The sequence below is a fragment of the Staurois parvus genome, unplaced genomic scaffold (assembly GCF_062004578.1).
Source record: "Staurois parvus isolate SC_StPar_1 unplaced genomic scaffold, SC_StPar_1.0 ptg000171l, whole genome shotgun sequence".
Classification (NCBI taxonomy): Eukaryota; Metazoa; Chordata; class Amphibia; order Anura; family Ranidae; genus Staurois; species Staurois parvus.
In genome coordinates, this window is record NW_028317967.1 from 492282 (window position 1) to 509752 (window position 17471).

The 17471-nt window shown below is 41.1% G+C and overlaps 1 protein-coding gene across 3 annotated transcripts in view; it reads left to right on the forward strand.

The window, feature by feature from the left end:
• The window catches only part of DAAM1 (dishevelled associated activator of morphogenesis 1), a 268997-nt gene that overhangs the window by 202514 nt on the left and 49012 nt on the right, over window positions 1–17471 (forward strand). For 2 of the 3 annotated variants that reach the window (XM_089676532.1, XM_089676533.1), the window contains 4 exons: window positions 89–394; window positions 478–585; window positions 4344–4373; window positions 6818–6924. In XM_089676532.1, coding sequence (XP_089532658.1) covers window positions 89–394; window positions 478–585; window positions 4344–4373; window positions 6818–6924 — 551 coding nt within the window. The remainder of the gene's footprint in view (window positions 1–88; window positions 395–477; window positions 586–4343; window positions 4374–6817; window positions 6925–17471) is intronic. The other variant, XM_089676535.1, reaches the window with a different exon arrangement.

Genomic DNA, 17471 nt, shown 5'->3' on the forward strand with positions numbered 1-17471 from the left:
CATTTTGCAAAAATATTTTCTTTGTTCTATAGTAAATATTCAGTCTTAGCTGAAGTTAATTATGTGTCTTTTTTGTGTTATTTTGTAGAGAACAGTCTGCCCTCCTGTACCTGGAGGACCTCCACCTCCGCCTGGAGCACCGGGTGGGCCAGTATCTTTGCCTTCTGGGAATATGATGCCTCCGCCACCCCCACCTCCACCACTACCTGGTGGGATGGCTCCTCCACCCCCTCCTCCTCCGCCCCCTGGTGGTCCACCTCCTCCCCCAGGACTTCCATTTCTAGGAGGAATGACTGCACCACCTGGGGCACCTCTAGGTGCTGCTTTGAAAAGGAAAAATATACCCCAGCCAACAAATCCACTCAAATCTTTCAATTGGTCTAAGCTGGCAGAGGTAACTGTTTGAAAGATATTTGTGTTAAATAATATATGGGTGCTTGCTATGCTTTATCAATTGTCTGTATGACTCTGTTGCAGAACAAGTTGGAGGGGACCCTCTGGGTCGACCTAGATGACAGTAGGGTTTTCAAAATATTAGATTTGGAAGACATTGAGCGGACGTTCTCTGCTTACCAAAGACAGCAGGTATTTCCCCCCCTTTTTTTATTTTTTTTTTATTTTAAGTTAAGTGATTAGATTTGAGTTGAGTAATGAGTGAAAAAAAGCATATATATAAAATCATAGATGAAAAAGAAGCACTTGTCCTAATTGCAGTATTTCCAGGAAAGCAGAACTCCTCTTCCAATGAACCCTGTTATGCAATAAATATGTGGGCTTTCATTGATGATCTCCTTTATGAAAATGTTAGTTGGCTGCTTTTTAGTGGTCTCTGTATTTCCTGGAACCAACATGCAGACCAGGAAAGTCATGAAGTCAGAACTGAAATATAGATATGTTTTCAGGTCAGTGATTTAGAAAGTATTAAAGCCATTGGATCATCATGACAGCCAGAATGGAAATCCAGTCAAATTCTAACTAAGCCTAAATCTACTTCCATTCCCATTCTAAAACTATTCTAACTACCCTGTAAAAGAAAAGATGTCTATAATTGCCTATTTTGGTAAGTATCGGGTGCCAGCATCTGCTTCAGTGTTGAGGAGAGGCAGCGACAATGGCTGCAGAGTCTGGGAGGTGATGTCACCCTTATGGGGCTTACTATGGGGCAACTGTTGTCAGCTGTCCCTCCTCTACACTGAAGCTGATGCTGGGACCTGATCATGTGACCGGACCAGAGAAACTTCAGAATAGGTAAACCTAGACTTCTTTTCTTTTACAGACTAGATAGAAGTGTCTCAGAATGGGGGTGGGAGTAGATTTAGGCATAGTTAGAATTTGACTGGAATTCCACTTTAACACCTTCTTCCTTAGTTCAAATTTTCTTTCAAGTTTTTTTTAAAAGCTGTGTCCTTCAAAATCTTATTTTTTAGTTAAAACTGGTTGGCAGGATTACCTCTTTTAATAATTTTTTTATTAAAGCAACACGATTCTCCTTTCTTTGCATTGTCTGTAGACGTGTAGACAGAGTGGGACCATCTTCTGATGTTTGTTTCCCATGATGGATCCTCCTGTTCAGTACTGTAGGACAGAAACAGTGGAGGTGTTACCCACTCATTGACCAATCAGACAGCTAGCTATTGGTTAGTTGCTAAAGGCAACCCTCTGGTTTTCATCCAGTTTTAAAATGAATCTGTCAAGGTAAAACACATGAGCTACTTTTGCTGAACTTGTGAGAACCGCAGTTGTTTGGCTTAAAGAGACCTTCTCACAAGACCATTAATTTCAGCAAAAATCTTTTCCTATGATTATGTGTGCATTTACCATATATTTACTTATATTTTTTTTTTTTTTTTTGATCAGCCCCCCGGCTGATCGAAAATTTGCAAACCCATGTATGCCCAACTTTTTACAGTGTAGTCAAGTTTTATAGAAAGTTCAGATACCTGCAAATTTTAGGTTTGTGACTGGGTCTCTTTAACCACTTTCTGTCTGGCCCTTGTATATAAATGGCCGGACGGTGACAGTGCAGGGGCGGGTGGCCGTTTATAAACGACCTCCCTGCCCCCTGCTTGTGCGCGCTCCTCCAGACACAGTGGAACACTGATCGTTGTACGGGACCTCTGTGCAAGGTCCCGATCATCTGATCACGGATAGGCCAATCGCATGAAGAGTAGTAAGCAAGTTGTTACTTCTGACATCATTGCTTACTACGTGTGAAATCTGTGAATGTTCAGAGGTCACATGGTACAAGGCTATTCTCAACAGTCTTGTACCATGTGGCAAGCTGTGACCAATCACCGCTCACACAGTATTTCTCAATGGCTTCAGCCAGAAAGAAGGAGAAATGATTACTTTTACAGCCTTTATGGGTGTAAAAGCAATCAATGTAAAAAAAAAAAATCTTCATAACCCCCCACAAGTAGTACAGTGTCACCATGGTGATACTGTACTGCTAGGGTGACAGTATGTAAATAAAAAAACATCATAAATAATAATAAAAAAATAAAAAATGTTTTAAAAATTATAATTTTGGGTTATAAACTAATTTGGGTTATTTGTTTTTACTAAAAAGATAACTGAATACATTTTGGCCAAGATTTATGAACAAAGATTATTTATTTGCAAAATTTTATAAGAAAAACACTTTTTTTCAAAATTTGTGGACTTTTTCATTTATATAACAAAAAAAATAAAAATCCCAGTTGTGAATAAGTACCACCAAAATAAAGCTTTATCTGTCTCAAAAAAATGCTAAAAAATTCATATGGGTAAAGTGTTGCATGACCGCGCAATTGTCATTCAAAGTGTGATAGCGCTGAAAGCTAAAAATTGGCCTGGACAGGAAGGGGGTGAAAGTGTCCGGACTTGAAGTGGTTAAACACTTTCAGGACCACTGACCCGGGGCTAATCATACATATCTGAAGTTTTGACTTCACTTGTTGCAAAGTCATTGCAGGTCAGAGACCCAGACAGTTCGCAAACCTGAGGATTGGCTTGCCAACAACCCAGCATTTTCAGAAGTTCAACAAAGGCACTCCACAGATTTTGTTCATGTCAGGTTTCCTTTAGTACACGATGCTTGCTGTGTTCTGCATCTGGAGAGGTGTTTTTTGGCAGTATAAAGTGCTTGGAGAGTTCTAATCCCCTATATATTTTATTTTGTAACCACTATAAACTTCTTTGCTGTATAAATGATTTTAGATCCAACTGTGGGAAATATTATGTATCACCATGTACACATATGAGTCTGTATGAGATTATTCAGGAAGGAGTCTTGCAGGTTAAGAAGGTTTATTGAGCACATATTTTGTGTTCCTTTGCAGTGCTAACCTTAATAAAACACAACATCGCCTCTAGTAACATTGTCCTTTAAGTTACCCTTCCACCCCTATTAGGTGCAGCCCATCTGGTAAAATATTTATCTTCCGCCCCATTTCAGCAACATTTAGTGTGCAGCCCTTCCTGGCACCTCCAAGCCTTTTCACAGAAAATGTCCTCTTCCTTCTGCACACATGCACGGTTATCCTATTTATTCATGTGGGTGACCCATACTTATGGCATCCTCATGATTTCCAGAGCAGATTGCTGAAACAAGGGTAAAAGTAAGTATTTTACCTGCTGGCTGCACTCGAGGGTATAGGAGGGTTACTTAAAGGATAACTTCAGTAGAGAGATGAGATGTTAGCCACTCGGGGAGTGTATTGGTTTTGAGTTGACCTACTCTGACGCTTCTATTGGGAAAATGAGCAATACAGCCATTGTGTAGTAGTACAAAGCAGAGCCTGAATATGCATTGGGCAAGTATGGCAACCCTCATGTACATACAGAATTAGAAGATATATCACACATTGCTGTACATCAAGCTGATCTGTTTTACACGCATATCTAAAATAAAACTTGGAAATTGCAGTTGCTCTTTAGATTTGTAATGTAAGTTATTAGAACATTTCTACTGGAGTTTGGGGGGTCGTGTTGTATTGTGCTTTGTTGTACCCAAAACACTATATAACACAGCATGCTAACTTTAAGTGCTGTGTCAGTCAGTATTTCTAATTAGGACCGACCTTTCAGACTGACACCACTCCCCAGTCACCCCTGCATGATGTGTATCATTAATTGTAATTGTCCCGTTGGCTGTTAGATGATGACTTTGATTAGTTTTCACAGTCTGCTGACATCACTGAGCCTGTGTTTCTTCTGTATGCCTCTTTGCTACAAGCTTCTTTCTATGATGTACTGTATATCTTGCTGATCTGCTTTGGCCACTCTTGTCTTAATTTGCTGCCACCGCTGAATTGCACGCAATGATTGCCTTTCCCCATGCTTCGCTGCTGACATGGCTACAGGATTTCTCGATCAACAATGGCATTAAACAGGTAAGTGAGCTGCTTGCTGCATGCTGCATTTTATTTTAATGGTTTTATTAAAAATACTTAAAATATATTTCTAAAGGCCGGAAACAGAGATGTGCAAATCATTCTTTAATGCCCCTGTGGCCAACTGTTCATCCATAAAAATTGGTTTATAGAACATACAACCTAAACAAAGAGTTCTTTGAATAAATTGCATACAGCTTATAAGTCTCATCAGGGCAATACATGGCATCCAAGCTTCTGTGGAGCAGTAAGGCTCTTCAAGCACTAAAGTCATGGTTACTACCTGGAGTAACCCTTTAACAGATCTGAAGCATTCCATGTATGGTATTAAGGGTATTATTTCCATTATTTTCCAAATAACGTTGGCAACACTTTTTGATTTATATAGTTACATAGCTGGTAAAGTTGAATAAAGACACCAGTTCATTCAGTTCAATGTTTGTGGGTGTGTGCATGTGTTTGTCAATAATAACAATATCCCTGTATATTGCATTCTCTAAGATTCCTATCTAATAGTTTTTAAACTATTGACTCCCTGCTGACACCACCGCTTGCGGAAGGGAGTTCCACATCTTTTCCGCTCTGACAGTAAAGCACCCTCTGCGCAATTTAGGCCTTGTTTGCGCCATACGTGCAGAAGAACTGATGGAAACTTAGAGAACAATTATTTTTTGTGCCCGTGCAGAAAAACTGATTTCTGTGCACCATGGTGTGCATGTGGCCTTCAGGTTAAACCTTTTCTCCTCTAATTTCAATGAGTGCTGCATGTCCTCCTTAAGATCCTTGAAACTGTTTTTCCCTATGCTAGAAACATGTTCTGCTGGGAGTAAAGGTTTGCATACATAGACATTAAAGGCCCGAATCCGACTGTAGAAGGAATTTTTTTTTTTTTAAAGTATGATTGTCATTGGACAAGAGTGGAGGAGCATAGCTGGATACGTTAGATGCTGGATTATGATGCAGGGGTGGGAAAATATATTGGCTAAAAACATCCAACACAACAGTTTTGTTTTTTTTTCTTCCTGTGGATAGGTTGGTTGGAGATGCCAGCTGATTTCTCTAGGCCACCTTAATTATGAGCACTCCTCTCCTTTCCCCTGATACACCATAGGCTTACCTATGACTTGGCCACAGCACTGTCATGTAAGGGAGGGGGAGGAATAAAGCCTATGCAAGTGCTAACTTTCAGAAAATCTATTTGCCGAGGATATTTGGTTTGGGGGGGTAAGCTTTTGCATTATTATGTGTTGAATATACAGGCTCGTTATCACATTGTCTGCACAGGTGTACTTTACTTCCCATAACTATTTTGAACATATCTTCTCATTGCAGTAGCATGTTGCACAAACCACAGATTATCACTTTGATAAAATGGTATCTATGTATGTCTAGATCTTTACTGACCCTAGTACCACCCCTTGTAAATCCTCACCACAACCTTAATGGTAGCTCAGTATGGCGCCTGAATACCATCTCCACAGAAATCATCCTGCACTGATGAGAATTGATAAGTTTAAAACAGTATATCAGTTACAAATAAGCCTACTGATGATCTCTCTGTTTCATACTAAGAGCATTGTTTATTTTAAACATGCAGGCATTCTCAAGAATAGACACCTTTTATCTTCCGGTACCATTAGCGTGTTTTTGTTGCATGTTTTAACACATTTAAACCAAGGTTTTGTATGGATGCAAGATTTTTCTTTTGCACTGATAATACCTAAAATAGGAAATGTTTTTCTAAACTTAGTCTGTGAATGAATCACATTAATTAAAACCTTTACACAACTTTATCTTGAAATATTGAAATCTAGAATACAAGTTGGCCTTTATAGGGAATGCTGAAAACTTTGTTTAGTAAAGCCGAGTGCACACTACTATTATTTATTTTCCTTAAACCCATCTGGGCCAGTCAAACCACTCCACTGACTCCTGTCCCCAAGATCAGTTGTCTGCTGTCATTGCTTCCCCATTGAATGATGTTCTCAAGATCAATTGTTTGCTATAGTCAGAAGGTGCAGACATTGCGTAATGAAGCGATGACAATTCAAAGTTTTGGAACACCTAAAATAGACATAATTAGCTTGTAATCATCCAGCATATTGGTAGACACTGATTGTTGCAAAGTCTAAACAAAAGGATATAGACCCAAGTCATATATTGAGTCACAAAAGCCACAAAGGGTGTAGGTGGGTAACAAAATGTTAAAAAATGGTAAAAGAGGGAGAAAGAAGAAGCCAGAGAAAGATTGAAAGGGTAGGAACAGGGGTCATGCCCACCTTTGTCTGTAGACTACCCATGGTTACCCAGGATCATTTACAACCTTAGCAGTGCTTATGTTTTCTCTACCCTTTTCTTATACGGCCACTTGTATTTTAGATATGGTTTCTCAGAGTGTTTTTGACCGAAACTGAAGACTGTTCTTTATCTTGTGGCACTTACAGAAAGAAGCGGATACCACTGATGATACACTGGGCTCCAAGATGAAGGTGAAGGAACTCTCTGTAATAGATGGAAGAAGAGCACAGAACTGCAATATTCTCCTCTCCAGGTATGCATTACCAAACAATCACATTTTTCAGAGGGATCCTACCGGTGTTGGTTTGCCATTATTGCATGTATTGATGTTGGTGTACTGCTTGTTTTATTGGCATAATATACAGTGTGATACACTACTAGTAACGCCAGGATTCTGTTATTTTTTTTAACTGGAACGTGGGTTTTTCTAAATCAAATTTTAACTTTACAAATGTGACTTCAGAAGCAATTCCACATGTACAATTTAAGAACAGAAACATAGTGGCACTAATTATCTCAGAACTCATCTATTTTCAATGCAGATACCATTCATAGAATAGTAAAACTAGTGAGCTGTTGGCCTATTACGCACTAACCCTGGTGTCCAAAGTTATGTTTTACTGGAGCTAGGAATCCAAGACCATTGGCAAACTAGAAGAGGGGGCCTACATCAAATTAAACACAGACTGTTGTGGCCCAGAGAAATGAAACCTTGACATTTAATTATTTAGCAGTCAGTGGCATGATACCAGTGACCATTAATGTAAAGGGTTATTCTTCCAATTATTCACCAATATAGTAGGGCATTCTTTCCCCTGACTACCAGTGTAAAAGGATCCTTCTCCCACTGACTACATTAGTAAAGGGGGCACGGTTCCCACTGATCATCCATGTAAAGCAGGGGTCCTCAAACTTTGTTTACAAATATCCAATTTACTGTCTTTCAGGCTTTAGGGGGATCGGACTGTTGCCAGTGTGAGTAGAAAATGTCCCGGCATCAGTGGGAGTAAACCATGCCCCATCATTGGCTTTAAAAGAAGCAATAGCTCCCCATGGTTTATAAACAAACAATGTGCGGAATAGTTCCCCATCGATGGTGTCAGTGGGAGGAATAGTGCCCCATTAATGGTGTCATTGGGTGGAAATGGTGCCTCATCATTTGGGATCAGTTGGAGGAATATTGTCCCAAGGGCCAGATAGAGGCAAGCAAGGGGCCACATCTGGCCCCCGAGATGCAGTTTGGAGACCACTGATGTACAGGGATACTACAATTTTCTCTGTCTGCATTTATTTTCTGACCAATATTATTTGATTCATTTTAAAAGTAATTTTAAATAAAATGTTGTATAGGACAGGGGAGCTTGATTCGTGGTATTCTGTAGACTTAAGTTCTATGGATTCTTGAGATTCATTTATGTAAGTGAATGACGCTCAGTGCTGCATGATTGCTGTTGCTGACAGACAGCCATGTAGATGACTCTTCAGTCAAGACATTTCATATCTTTTTTTAATCTTTGATATGTTTTTTTTTACATTTGTATCTATAGTATGTAACTGGAGATCTGTTGTTTTAAATACTTCTACGTTAGGCTGGTCAGTATTTCTCTGGGTGTGAATAGGTTACGTGGTATTTTTAGACATTCCTGTTTAGGTATGTGTGTTATGTTGTGTGGCGCAATGAAAAATTTCTGTGATAAAGCAGTGAAACTCCACAGAGAACAAATGTATGTCCTTTGGCATGTAGCTGTGTTTGCCTAAGTAAGCAACAGTGTTTATCTAGTGTAATTACACAACAGAACACTGCAGTGCGTTTTGTATAATGTGCTGTGTTGACAAGCTGTTATTCCTCTTGGCTGGTGATATTTTGCTAAAATATGCAAGTGCAAATTCTTCTGCTAGATCATTTATACCTCTAAAGAAGTAATAAATGTGCACAATTAAAGCCAAAATCCAGACCGATATAAGAGACACAAATGAATGCAGGTATTCATAAAGGCTGGCCATAGACAGGTCGTTTATCGGACGATAAACCGCAAAATCTGTCGTTGCTGCCACCAATGTCCACGAAAAAAGGCCGTTTTTCGTGCCTTTTCCAGCATGACCAATAAAAATTAATGAGAAGATCCGCGAAAAACGGCCGACGGGCTGACCCCACTAACGGCATGAATATTGGCCGATTTTTCGTGCAGACGAAAATTCGGGCGATAAATGACCCGTCTATGGCCTGCATAATAGAGGACATTTAACCTGTTGTTGCTGTTTAAATTATCTACATGAGGTCTAAGTGTGAAAATCGAAGTGCCAGTCGGAAATGAGGGTTTTTTGTTTTCCGAACATATGGCAGGCGCTACAGCCAGCGTGTTTTGAGGACTACACTTTTTCTCCTTCATTAGGGCTTTAATGAAATCGTATCGGCTGGTAAGGACTCAAATTGAAAATTTATACTCTGTGTTGTGAACACTCAGCCCTAGTTCAGCAACTGATAGAAAACCTGACACATTTCTGTCACATACATCAGTTATTACCCAAGTGTACCTTCCTAAGGATCTAGTACAGCAATGGGCAAACTACGGCCCGCGGGCCGTATACGGCCTGGCGGACCCTTTAATCCGGCCCGCGGAGCTAGGCTCCCGCTAGGCTCCTCTCACAGTCCGCCCTGAGGACCGGTGTAGCATGAAAATCTGTCTCCTATGAGGATCTGTCCCCCTCGACGTATCTGCGCATGTGCCGGAGATCGCCGATCGGCTGCTAATGCCTGAAACTGGCACATGCGCAGATACGTCGAGGGGGACAGATCCTCATAGGAGACAGATTTTCATGCTACACCGGAACGGCGCCGGAACACGGCGAGAGGAACGTGCGGAGCAAAGGTAAGTGAATTGACACAGGGGGGACTTGGGGACTTAATATGGGGGATGAATTACTATGGGGGGGATGAATTACTATATGGGGGATGAATTACTATATGGGGGATGAATTACTATATGGGGGATGAATTTACTATATGGGGGATGAATTACTATGGGGGATGAATTACTATGGGGGGATGAATTACTATATGGGGGATTAATTACTATGCTTACTATGGGGGAATATTACTATACTTACTATGGATGACACATACACATCATTCATCTACTCTTGGTCCGGCCCCCGGGTCCAATATATGAACCCATTGCGGCCCTCAAGTCAAAAAGTTTGCCCACCCCTGATCTAGTACCATCAGTCTGGGTTTTTATATATCTCCAGACTGGATGGAGAAACAAATCCCTTGGTAGGTGAATCACATGGGTTATGTGTATCTTAGCTGTTTGCCTTGAGTTCAGCTTTAACCACTAGCCTACTGGGCACTTACAGGCCAATTTCCAGCTTTCAGCGCTGTCGCACTTTGACAATTGCGCGGTCATGCAACACTGCACCCATATGAAATTTTTATCATTTTAGATAGAGCTTTCTTTTGATGGTATTTAATCACCTCTGGGTTTTTTATTTTTTCTTAAACCAAAAACCACTGAAAATGATTGGCACTGATAGGCTGCACTGGTAGGTGGCACTGATGGGCATTGACAGGTATCACTGATGGGCACTGAAAGGCCCATCAGTGATGGCACTGTTAGGCGGCACGCACTGGCACTGTTAGGCGGCACTGATGCACACTGTTAGGCGGCACTGATGCACACTGTTAGGCGGCACTGATGCACACTGTTAGGCGGCACTGATGCACACTGTTAGGCGGCACTGATGCACACTGTTAGGCGGCACTGATGCACACTGTTAGGCGGCACTGATGCACACTGTTAGGCGGCACTGATGCACACTGTTAGGCGGCACTGATGCACACTGTTAGGCGGCACTGATGCACACTGTTAGGCGGCACTGATGCACACTGTTAGGCGGCACTGATGCACACTGTTAGGCGGCACTGATGCACACTGTTAGGCGGCACTGATGCACACTGTTAGGCGGCACTGATGCACACTGTTAGGCGGCACTGATGCACACTGTTAGGCGGCACTGATGCACACTGTTAGGCGGCACTGATGCACACTGTTAGGCGGCACTGATGCACACTGTTAGGCGGCACTGATGCACACTGTTAGGCGGCACTGATGCACACTGTTAGGCGGCACTGATGCACACTGTTAGGCGGCACTGATGCACACTGTTAGGCGGCACTGATGCACACTGTTAGGCGGCACTGATGCACACTGTTAGGCGGCACTGATGCACACTGTTAGGCGGCACTGATGCACACTGTTAGGCGGCACTGATGCACACTGTTAGGCGGCACTGATGCACACTGTTAGGCGGCACTGATGCACACTGTTGGAAGACACTGAAAGGCAGCTCAGATGGGCAATGATATGTGGCATTGATGTGCACTGGTATGCACTGATATGTGGCACTGATCGGCGCTGACAGCTGGCACTGCTGGGGCTACACTGATCATCAGGGCACACTGATCATCAGTGCCCTGATGATCAGTGTACATGCCTCTCCGCGGAAAGCCGATTACCGGCTCTCCTCTCGAGCTGTCAGCGTGACAGCTCGTGAGGAGAGAAATGCCGATAATTGGCATTTCCGTGTTTACATGTGATCAGCTGTGATTGGACACAGCTGATCACATGACTGAGCCGATATCTTCAGCTCTTTCCGTGATCGGTGATCCGCTGTGTCCGAGGGACACAGCGCACCGCCGATCGCCGCGCTGTGCGCTCCCTGAGCCGCGTATGTGCAGTGAGAATGGGAGGACGTCATATGACGTCCTCCTAGAACGAGAGAACCACCTTGCGCCCGTCATTGGACTATATGGCGGACGGGAGGTGGTTAACATTCTACTGAGGTACACTGCAGTCAAAATAAAATATTGGGGCCTTAACCACTTCCCGTCCAGCCCATGTATATAAACGGCTGGACGGGAGCAGTGCAGGAGTGGGTTGCCATTCATAAACGGCACCCGGCGTTTTAGCCTGTGCGCGCTCCCTCGGAGCGCGCAGCACCATGATGCGGTGCCCGCTGTGTCTGGAAGACACAGCGGAACACCGATCGCTGAACGAGACCTCTGTGTAAGGTCCCGATCATGTGATCACTGATTGGCCAATCAGTGATCACATGAATAGTAGTAAGCAAGATGTCACTTCCTGACATCATTGCTTACTACGTGTGAATTCTGTGAATGATCAGAGGTCACATGGTACAGGGCTATTCACAACAGCCTTGTACCATGTGACAAGCTGTGACCAATCACAGCTCTCACAGTATTTCTCAATGGCTGCAAGAATGTAAGAAAAAAAAAAAATCTTCTTCACCCCCCACAAGTAGTACAGTGTCACTATGGTGACACTGTACTGCTAGGGTGACAGTATGTAAAAAAAAAATATAAAAAAAATTAAATAGAAATGTAAAAAAAATGTTGAAAAATTATAATTTTTGGTTATGAACTGATTTGGGTTTTTTTTTTTTTACTATAAAGATAACTGAATGAATTTTGGCCAAGATTTATGAAGAAAAAGTATTTGAAAATTTTTATAAGAAACACTTTTTTTCAAAATTTTTGGACTTTTTTTCATTTATATAGCAAAAAAAATAAAAATCCCAGTGGTGAATAAATACCACCAAAAAAAAACTTTGTCTCAAAAAAATGCTAAATAATTCATATGGGTACAGTGTTGCATGACCGCGCAATTGTCATTCATAGTGTGATAGCACTGAAAGCTGAAAATTAGCCTGGACAGGAAGGGGGTAAAAGTTGAAGTGGTTAAGCACTAAGATGTACACAGGGAGCACACTCTACCTACTTTTAAGTGGTCAAACCAACTCATAACTCTGTGATGCTGTACTTCATCAGTCCACCACAGTACCTTGCTGGTGATCATGGAGATTGTGCTGCTGAAACACACACTGCAGTCCCATTGCTGCCACTCGCATGTGGAAAGCCTGAAAAACCATTTTGCTGGAGATTTATTTAGCATAAAGAAGACACTGCAGTCAAAACTGAAGATGAACTGGCAAAATTCCTACAGGACACACAGAGCCCACCTACTCAGAACTTCAGTTGTTCACGCAGACATTGCTGTAGTGTGTCAGACCTGTTGTTGGTAATCATGTGTTCTGGAAAATCTTTCTCATGCTGGAGAAGTATTTGAAAAATCACCTGCTCTAGGTTCATTGCTATTTCACGCACAGCCTGATAAAAGAAAAATCAGAACGAAGAAGGTTTTCCAACACCAGACTTCATTCTGTTGTGGAGGTTGTCACCTTCCCAATATAATCTGGTTGTTGTGGGTAGCACAGTCATTGTGCTCAAAATATCCTGTTTTTATAGAAGAAAACTAAAAATAAATTGGGAGTTTTGTATTTTTTTCAGTTTAGGTCACACCTTAATCTTTTTGTGTCGGAAATAATGAATTACTTTAATCTTCCTGTCTGGATGGTCACAAAGGTGTGATTGTCCATGAAAAAAGACCGAAACCTCTGCTAGCCTCAGTTACAATTTCTGTTGTTTTTTAATTGCGGTTTACACATCTGGTGGCCCAAATTTTATTGTAATGTTTTGGATCTGAAGAGAGCATTACTGGGTTTTATTAGCCTTAATTACTTCCAAAAGTGTCCACAATAGGAGTTGTGCTGCTTTCTTCAGGACAAATTACATGTCCTTGTCAAAATCATTTTTTTTTTTATAAACAAGTCATAATTATAATATCTGCATAGAGGTGTGTTGGGGGAAAATATGTTGCCTGTAAAGTTTTTCAATTCAATGTTAGCTGAGTGTAGTTCATTGCAAAAACAAATCTTAAAAAACAATAGGAATTCATCCAAATAAACATGCGAATGGCTTGTTGGCCACTAAGGGTGCATGGTTCTACCCCTGGTCCAGTTTGTGTGGTTTGAGTGCTCCAAACTTTGTCCATGACTGGGTAAGTGTACAGTGACCAGGACCACTTGGAAGAGTTGTTCCTGGGGACGGTTTACTTGTGACCTGTTAAGGTTTGTTCAGTGTGAATGCAAACTGCCTGAGAACAAAATGCTGTATAGATGGTGGAACACAGAAGCAGGGATCACTCTGGTCTGGATGACAGAGGTGATGATATGGGTGTGCCTGGGAGTACTTATGAGCCCAGTGTGAGTGCAGACCAGTTTGGAAGAGGGGACAATCTAACTCGGTCATGGTGCACTTCAACCATGCCCAGTGTGAGTGCATCCTGAGACTCGCTCATTGGACATGGGAATGGGGGGTGGGTGTGTCATATTCCCGAAATCAAGCCCGAAGGCTGGCCATATATTATACAATTTTCTTGTACAATATCCCTTTAGATTTATGAAAACCATATTATTTGAAGTCAAACCTAAACACTTTCAATTTGTATGCAGTCAGTCAGGCCCTTGTACTACATAGTTGAAGGTAAATATAAAGGAAATTGACCAAGAAAATTGTATAATCCATAGCTAGCTTTAGTAACAACCTGAAACCAATTTTGGGGAGGCACAGATGGTTTTCTGGCTAATAGATGTAATAGCAGACACCCTGTAGTGTCTGTATTTAAGACAAGGATTTTGCTTTTAAGAGTATAAATTGTTATATAGCACCCTTATTTCCTGTGGCCCCAGACAGAGTAAAAAGTGGCCCTGAATTATTAAAATGATTGTGGACATGGTATTTTCTGCATGTGAATAATTTTCCACCTAAAACTCAAAGGACAGCAGACGTGGCCTCTGCTTAATCTGAACTTAGTCTCAACTGCCTTTTTAGACAGAGTAGGTTACACTGCTGTATAGTAAATGTAAAAAATCCTTTATTGCCAAGTGTGACGGTAGTAAAATATCCCGTTCCCCGCCATCATTACTGTACAGTAGGTACCTTTATGGTGCTCATACAACCTTGCTTCCATTTGCATCCTGATCACTGCTGGCATCTCCTCAAAATTCTGGGCAAGAATGAGGTTGGAAGAAAAGTTGACATTTTGCTCTATACTCCCCATGTTAGAGTGCTCAGGCCTAATGACTTAATGCCTAGGCACAGAGCATTGCATTATGGGAGGATAAGTGATCATGCATAGGCGTCCAATAGTATGCCAGAGTACTCAGAGGAGTGGTGGGTGGCAGCTGCAAGTATAGGCTCTAGTGAAAGGAAGGTGGGCTCTAGCTTTAGTGAATGTGTAATATATAAATTTTTCTAATTTTATATAAATTTAAGCACCACTTGTGTGGCTTTTAAAAGGCAACACTTTTTAGTATTGTGTGAGAGACCACATCTACATTATTATTTTTTTTTTTTGTCACAAATCTTTCTCACCCCAATCTTGAGAGTCCGTACAATGATGTCATGGCTGCACTACCCAGACATCAAGTGACCTTTGTGCTTCATTTAGGTGATGCCAAACAAAATAATGCTAAAATCAACATGGCTGACACTCCCCACAAGTAAGATGATAGATGACGCAATCACGCCCCTTTCATTTTTCTTTGCCAAAGATGAAAATACAGCATAATTGTGTGCTGAAGTTTTGATTATACGGTTTCATTTTTCAGGCAAAATCTTGGCACATTTCCACTTATAGTTAAAAGGGATTTATATAATTTTTAATATTCAGTTTATAGCCTTATTTTAGTTTTCCATCACACTTTAGGAAAGAGGTGATTATTTCATTTTTCATAGTTTTTACACTGGCTGGCAATACTTTTATATAGCAAAAACAATTGAACCCAATGTGCTGCATCATCTTGGGATACATTTTACCAATTTGCAGAAAATACAACACAATTTGGGAATTCATATAAAGGTAGTTATAAAAAAATAACCTTTTCATTGGCTTTTTATATTAGATTCTTGCATCCAGAAAGCAGAAATAACCTTAATGGCCAAAAGAAATTTAGGAAGCTAAGATGGGGTAAGCAGGTGATTATGTAGCCCCAAAACAGCAGCTTAACATGCCAAGGCAACGAATTCCCCTGTGGAAGTGTGAATCTGTATACAATACATTGTATAGTCAAAATATTGGGGAACCTGAGCAGAAGAATTATGAAAAAAACAGCACTAAGGAAACTGTGGCTTTAAAGCCATATGAACCCCACATCGATTCCATAAGGGGTATGCATCCAGAAGTCATCCGGAACTTATTCCCATAATAAATAAAGCTGGTAACCACTGATCTCCTAGACTTGACAAAGCACATGTGCGTGAAAAGCATTTTCATGGTTACCAGCCAAGCTTGCGGTCCATACCCAGTGTCTGACTTCCGCTTCCTCCCCGGTTGTTGTGACGTCACTTTTAGAGCACTGCGGTCCCTGGCCGGGACAGTAACACACTGTGTTTACCATCACTTCCCGGCCTGGGGATGTAGGTAAGCGGACATTCCACCCTGTTATGCCTTGGCTATACCTCCTTGCTCTGGATGAATTTTAATTTAATGAAGTTTGTTCAAATAAAGGCATACCCCTTATAGAATCGATGTGGGGTTCATATTGATTTAAAGACACAGTTTCCTCAGCACTGTTTTTTTTTTTTTTTTTTTTTTGTATTCATGCATCACTTTCCTCAGTGTGACACTAGCAGCAGTGGGCAAGTGGCCCCCATACATCTGGGTCTTAGCGCTTGGACCTCTTCTTTCTATTAACACATATATGAGCTTGTTGGATATCCTATTCCAAAGCCATGGGGATTAATATGCCTATAGCAGTCTCAACTCTCCTGAGAAGGCCTTCCCACAAGGTTTTGTAATGTGTTTGTAGGAATTTGTGCCCATTGTGCACAAAAAAACAACAACGTGAGGTTAGGTGATGATGTTGGACAAGAAGACCTGGTAGTCGGTGTTCCAAAGGTTTTTGTTAGGGTTAAAATTTGTGTAGGCCGTTTGAGCTTCTCTACACCAAACTATTCTAACCATGCCATTATGGATTTGGCTTTGTGCGTCTGAACTCCGTTATGTAAAGAGGTTGCCACATGCTTACCAGAAATCTCCATTTCTCTAAAGGATTAGAGAATTAGAATGTATTAATCAAAGGGATGTTTGTTCAGTAGTAAGTGCTTTCACAAACAATGGGTTCTTCTTGAATTTGTACATTACATTTCATTTCCCTAATAATGCAGCAGAAAGCTCTATGTTGGATTATTCAGACTTTCTTTCCCCTAAGAGAATTCTAGCAATAGGGTGTACAAGAAAAATTAACTTGGATGTGTAGTTGTAAGTGGGACATATGTGAGATCTGGCCAACGGACACTTATTTGACTTTATCATCAGTGGTTCAATCTGTTGCAGATTTGTCCAGTCACAGTTCTGGCTGAATTTGACAGGTATAGACGTTTGGCCTATAGTGCCCATATCATGGACATGGCAATAGAAGTGGTTGTTAAGAAAAAAAAAAAAAAAAAAAAAAATCCAACCTCTCTTGACTTTGATGGTTGGAGGACAACCCATGTCAGTTGAAGTTTTGAAACGACATTTTTTTTTTTTAGTAGATGTTTGTCCCATGCAAATAACTTACTTGCATGTTTATGAATGTCAGTGTCTCATTTATAGTAAGGTAATGTAAATGTATTATTTAAAAAAAAGTCTGATAAACATGCAAAACTCTGTTTTGCCCCTTTGCTCTCTAACCTAACTTATGCACATGGGTGTAAATACAGGCATAAAAATATATGTATTTATTTCAGGTACTTGTATAGCTCCGTCAGTTTACTCAGTGCTTTACATATATATTGTACGTTCACATCAGTCCCTAACCCTCAAGGAGCGTACAATCTAAAGTCCCTAACTCACATTCATGCATTCACATACTAGGACCAATTTAGACAGGAGCCAA